At 31.2% G+C, this 5082-nt stretch overlaps 1 protein-coding gene across 2 annotated transcripts; it reads left to right on the top strand.

The window, feature by feature from the left end:
* The first annotated feature begins 281 nt into the window (after positions 1-281).
* Positions 282-5082, top strand: LOC133293927 (cysteine protease ATG4-like). Of its 2 annotated transcripts, XM_061492549.1 has the most exons (8): positions 839-1402; positions 1492-1577; positions 1727-1777; positions 2011-2081; positions 2380-2439; positions 4504-4622; positions 4754-4767; positions 4869-5082. In XM_061492549.1, the coding sequence occupies exons 1-5, from the start codon at positions 1213-1215 to the stop codon at positions 2423-2425; spliced, it is 444 nt and encodes a 147-aa protein (XP_061348533.1). In that variant the 5' UTR covers positions 839-1212; the 3' UTR covers positions 2426-2439; positions 4504-4622; positions 4754-4767; positions 4869-5082. The 2 variants fall into 2 exon arrangements, with proteins under 2 accessions (XP_061348534.1, XP_061348533.1); XM_061492550.1 differs by lacking the exons at positions 4504-4622; positions 4754-4767; positions 4869-5082 and adding exons at positions 282-547; positions 661-789 and having other exon boundaries at positions 1125-1402; positions 1727-1782; positions 2380-2431.

The following is a 5082-nucleotide window of genomic DNA, read 5'->3' as shown; positions in this document are numbered from 1 at the left end:
TTATTTTAATGCAATTTCCAACTACTAGTTTAATGCATAATTCATACAAAAAACGTAACCACATTTGTCCATATATATATGTATTTTTCTAAATTATACTTAAATTACGTTGCAATTTACTACACCAAAAATAACATTTTACCATGACAATTTAGTAATGCCTAAATTACGTTGCAATTTACTAATGACTAATGTGGTGACCGATATATATTAGCCACGTGAGCGAAGTTAAGAAAAACAGGAGCTCTTTCCAAAATAAAAAAATAGCACGGGCACACGTTAGAATCGTTTCTTTCCTCTTCACCGAAAACCTTATTTCTCTTTTTCTCTTTCTCTCTCTTGCTCTTTCTTTTTCTGAGATGCGATTATTGCTGTGATTTTTCCTCCAGGTTCCGCTCTCTTTTCCTGAAATGTTGTTCGATTCTTCTTCTGTTCCTCCACTAGCTTCTGCTCGTAATCCCATTTCCATTTGAATTTTGAATTTCACCCCTGAATCTTAGTTTTTCTTCTTCCATATATTTTTCCGTCAAATTTGTACGAATTTTAAGTGAGTGTTTGCTTTCTTTTTGTTAATTTTTAGTTTCTGAGCTAGTTTCTTTAACAATAGCTTAAAACTAATTTATTGTTTTTCTTATTTTCTTTTTCTTTTTTGTATTTCAGAAACATTGTTTTCACTGTGTTCTTGAGTTTCTAAGCTCGATTGAACTTTCGATTCGAGTTCGTTAGGATTTTCTGCGCACAAATGAATCATTTTTGGATTTTAGCTTGACGTCATGTTCATTTGTTAAGGTATGGTCTTGTAGTTTTTGTTGTTTTTCCTTCTTGTTTGAGTGCAACTAGTATGGTTTGGTGGAGATTTTGGATCTATTGATTTGTGTGTATTAGAAAATTCTGGGTGATATTGGTTTGTGTGCCACGTGCTTGATCAATTGTTTCAATGGTAAAGAATGTCATGACTTTAAAATTATTAGGATTAAATAAGGAAGAAGGAAATTTGTGACTGTAGATAATATTCCTCGGGTGCCTGCTTGTTCGAAAGCAGGTTCTAGTGACAGTAAGTTTCCCAAGGCTACCTTATGGTCAAGCTTCTTTACATCTGGTTTTCCATTCGTTGAAACATATAGTGAATCATCGGCTTCTGAAAAGAAAGCAGTTCATTCTCGAAATATCGGGTGGGCAGCTGCTCTGAGGAAAGTTGTTACTGGTGGCTCAATGAGGAAAATTCATGAGCGTATACTAGGGTCGAGCAGGACTGACATTTCGAGCTCTGATGGTGATATATGGTTTCTAGGCATCTGCCATAAAGTTTCACAGCAAGATTCTACTGTAGTAGATACTAGTAATGTGTTTGCAGCATTTGAGCAAGATTTTTCCTCAAAAATCCTAATAACGTATAGGAAAGGTTTGTTGAATTTATACTACCTTTTTTGGGATATATTCATATGATAGATATTAGAATACAATTTTTTTAATATACATTCTTATCTATAGGCTTTGGTGCTATTGGAGATTCAAAGTATACTAGTGATGTTAATTGGGGTTGTATGCTTCGAAGCAGTCAGATGTTTTTTGCTCAGGTATTATGACTTCTATTTAATGAATGCTTTTCAAAATGGTATTGTCACACGATACCTTCTAATAATACTTTTCATTTTTTTGGCCGTGCTTTCTTCTCTTTTTGTTTTCTTTCAAAATAAGGCTGCTAATGTGGCTTCCTCATGTACAGGCATTACTTTTTCATAAATTAGGTAGATCGTGGAGAAAAACTGTTGATGAGGTCAGGTGATTGATATGCAATCTGTTGTTTCAGTAATTAGATTGTTGCTCTTTTTTCTCTACCATTGTTTTTGTTGTTCTGTTTTTGTTTTTATCTAAACATGTTTATATGTTTTGATAATTTTAATCATGTGAATTTTAGTGGATAATTGTTTCAATTGTTTTCTTTTTTCTCTACCATTGTTTTTGTTGTTTCAATGTTTATATTGATCCTGTGAATTTGTGTTGCAAAAGAAGTTGGTTTCATCATATCTGCACAGGAAATCTACAGTTTTTAGTTATCTTCTAAGGAGAGCAATATCAAGGTTGTTCTTTCACCTTCAGCTTTTAAAATTGTTCTAAATCTTATGCTTTAAAATTGCATATGATATATTCTTCCTTTTTACACTTATCTGCCATCCCATGCATTTTGCACAATTTCAATGCATCATCATAATGTGATGCTCTGTCTCTGACGCGCTAGCTTTGATTTGAACCAAAGGGATGCATATCCACAATAATAACAAAAAGCCGCAAACCCATTTCAATTTTGACACAAATTAACGAAATGCAATGTATTGAACAACCCCACTTCCTAATTGACCACTCCCACCATGGTTTCAGAGATAGCAATCAAGTGATTGGTGTGGATGCAATGCTGGTTGCTTAGCTGGATGGAGATAGGTATGTGAATTTTCAAATAAATCCTACCATTGATATGTATTATATCTAAATGCCTGTTACTTAAATAGATTATAGATGATCCAATTCTTATCTAATAATTTTAATTAAATTGCCAAACTCACTCCTGAAGATCGCACTAATATTATAAGCGATCAAGGATGATACCAATGATATCAGTAATTAGAATATTGTATTAACCTCTTGACTGTTAGACTGCTTTGTCACGAGTGTTTATCTTTTTCCCTTGGTTGGATATTAGTTTTTTAGCATGAGTTACCATTGTGTGAAAACTCGGTGGGATGAGCCAGGTATAAACTTAAGGGATGTGTGTATACAAGCTAAACTGAAATATGATAAGAATCAAGTTCTTCTGTCTACTATGTGTGCTTGTAGCTGAATGAGTCACATTACTGCTGTCTGTCCTCAATTGTATTTTATAACTGAGCATGCTCTGTGATAAAATCGAGTGCAGTAGGTAATAAGAAAAATTAAGAGTACGACTCTTTGTACGTGCACATGCTAAGAAAACTACATTTTTTTAGTAAGAACTTAGTTTTGGATAATGTTGTGTAATTTAGTTAGATTACAACTTCACTTGGCTGCACATCTATAATTGTGAAAATCACAAGGTACGAATTTCTAATCCTCCTATACATATATATATATATATATATATATATATATATATATATATATATATATATATATTATTCTTTGAAATACTAGTATATGATGATAAAAAAAATAGTTAAACTTTTCTGCTATATATGTGGTATTTGGGTGCACCAAATTATTCAATGATCTACGTGTGTTGTTGTGACTGAGAGTGAGTTTGATAAAAATGAATGGAAAACGTTTCGCTACTTCTCAGTATTTATATTAGCTGAAGAGCGAAAGACCATGAGAAGAATGAATGAATGAGAAGAGTAACCGTCTAACTGGAATATGGTTGACACTTTGATAAGACACAGGAATTAAATTAAAGTTTCATTTTTCAAATCGAATTTGGTTTGTTCCTTTATATTATTATTTTATAGTTCATTTTTGTTTTTGCTTTTGTTTTTTTTTTGTTTCCAGTTGTTGGCTCATAGCTGTCTTGGATTTTTCATTGAAACTGAAATTTTGTTAAAATTGAAAACTTTGAAACTTTACATAAAAACTAAAATAATAAATAACTTAATCGTGCAATAGTTAAGACAGCGTGATCTCCACCTTATATATTCTCTTTCTTGGAACGGGAAAACTTGTCTTTTCTAAACTTTTGTTTTCAACCAAAAAAAAAAGAAAAAATTGGGTTTATACATTGAATCAACGTTTTTCTCTTAAATATAATAGGCTAATATAAAGGGTACGCTATTAAAATTAGGAAATTAGGGATGTAATTCGGTCACATAGATTACCAGGAGCTCACGGACTAACCTATGTCAGGTCGAACTTGAGTTAGCATATATTGTATTATTTATTTTAATTAAAAAAAATAATTATTAAAAAAAATGAATTAAATACCTCACGCCTTTGAAATCCTACATAGGCTATTATATATCAGGTTCTTTTCTGTTTACTTGCTGTGTAGAAATTTGGTTACCAAGTAAATGTATATACAGCTGCTCGAGTAAAAACATCTAAGGAAACTCTAGCTCACGAAGATATCCATTAGTGCATTTGATTGACTTAATCTTAAAATATACGCAGATATGCATTTTTTTTCTTAAAAATAATTTTTTTTCAAAAATCAAAGTTATTTTGTATTTTTATCAATCTTAAAAGCATTATATTATTGTTGGAGCCAAAGTTAACGGATACGACATTCTTATTCTATTCATGTTAATGAAAAATTGATTGATTTAATATTATTTTATTTTGGATACATTGATTGTTTTATTATTATTGATTATAATAGTTATAACGATTTTTTATTTGATTGATAGAATGTGATCAATATAATGAAAAGCAATTCAATGTTTAATGTAGGATTTTTTCTACAGTAGGATTTTAGTCTGTTTAATGTAGCATGCTGCTGCTTGTGTTTTGTGGGAAAATAAAATTATCTTCTTTTCTGTGCAGACTGTGACAATTGGGACTCTAAAACCTGAACCTGTTTTATGGCATGAAGATTCAGGTAGGAGGAGACATGCTGAAAACGGGAGGTACACTGAAAATGGGAGGTACGCTGAAAATGGGAGGTAATGCTCTGGTTTATAACTATTGGGCTAAAAGACTTTGGTTTAATTTATGATTTACTGTTGGATTGCAAGCAACATCATGTCATCTCGTTGCCTAAAACTCATACTGGGTCTCTGGTTTTCTATTCCAGGAATAACCCTCCAGGTATGTTCATATTTTATCTAAAAGTTAAAAGGTAATAATTTCTTGAAATTGAAAAATTATGTGACATTTTAGCATAACTTATTTAAATTTTTTTTATACAGGTATGATTTGGTGATAAGCCCTTTTAAAAAGATAAGATACATACAACAATTCTTGGAAGACAGATTTAAAGATGTGTTGTGTTAAATTGTGAAATGGAAAAAAATAGATATGCAAAATGTATGAATTTTGAGAAATTGTGTAAAAAACATGATTTACTCATATGAATAGAAAAAAAAATGTATTGTGTTAAATTGTGTACTCCATTTTATTTGA

This window comes from Gastrolobium bilobum, unplaced genomic scaffold (genome assembly GCF_033153095.1).
Source record: "Gastrolobium bilobum isolate Gb01-03AN ecotype WA unplaced genomic scaffold, APGP_CSIRO_Gbil_v1 utg19602, whole genome shotgun sequence".
In the NCBI taxonomy this organism is placed as follows: Eukaryota; Viridiplantae; Streptophyta; class Magnoliopsida; order Fabales; family Fabaceae; genus Gastrolobium; species Gastrolobium bilobum.
This window is presented reverse-complemented; position numbering and strand designations above follow the sequence as displayed.

What these genes read in the sequence shown, in the direction of transcription:
- LOC133293927 (XM_061492549.1), top strand. Translation starts at nt 1,213, where the DNA reads ATGAGGAAAATTCATGAGCGTATACTAGGGTCGAGCAGGACTGACATT. An exon ending in GTCAGATGTTTTTTGCTCAG is followed by an intron (nt 1,578 to 1,726) that starts GTATTATGACTT and finishes CCTCATGTACAG; the next exon opens with GCATTACTTTTTCATAAATT. An exon ending in CTAAGGAGAGCAATATCAAG is followed by an intron (nt 2,082 to 2,379) that starts GTTGTTCTTTCA and finishes CCATGGTTTCAG; the next exon opens with AGATAGCAATCAAGTGATTG.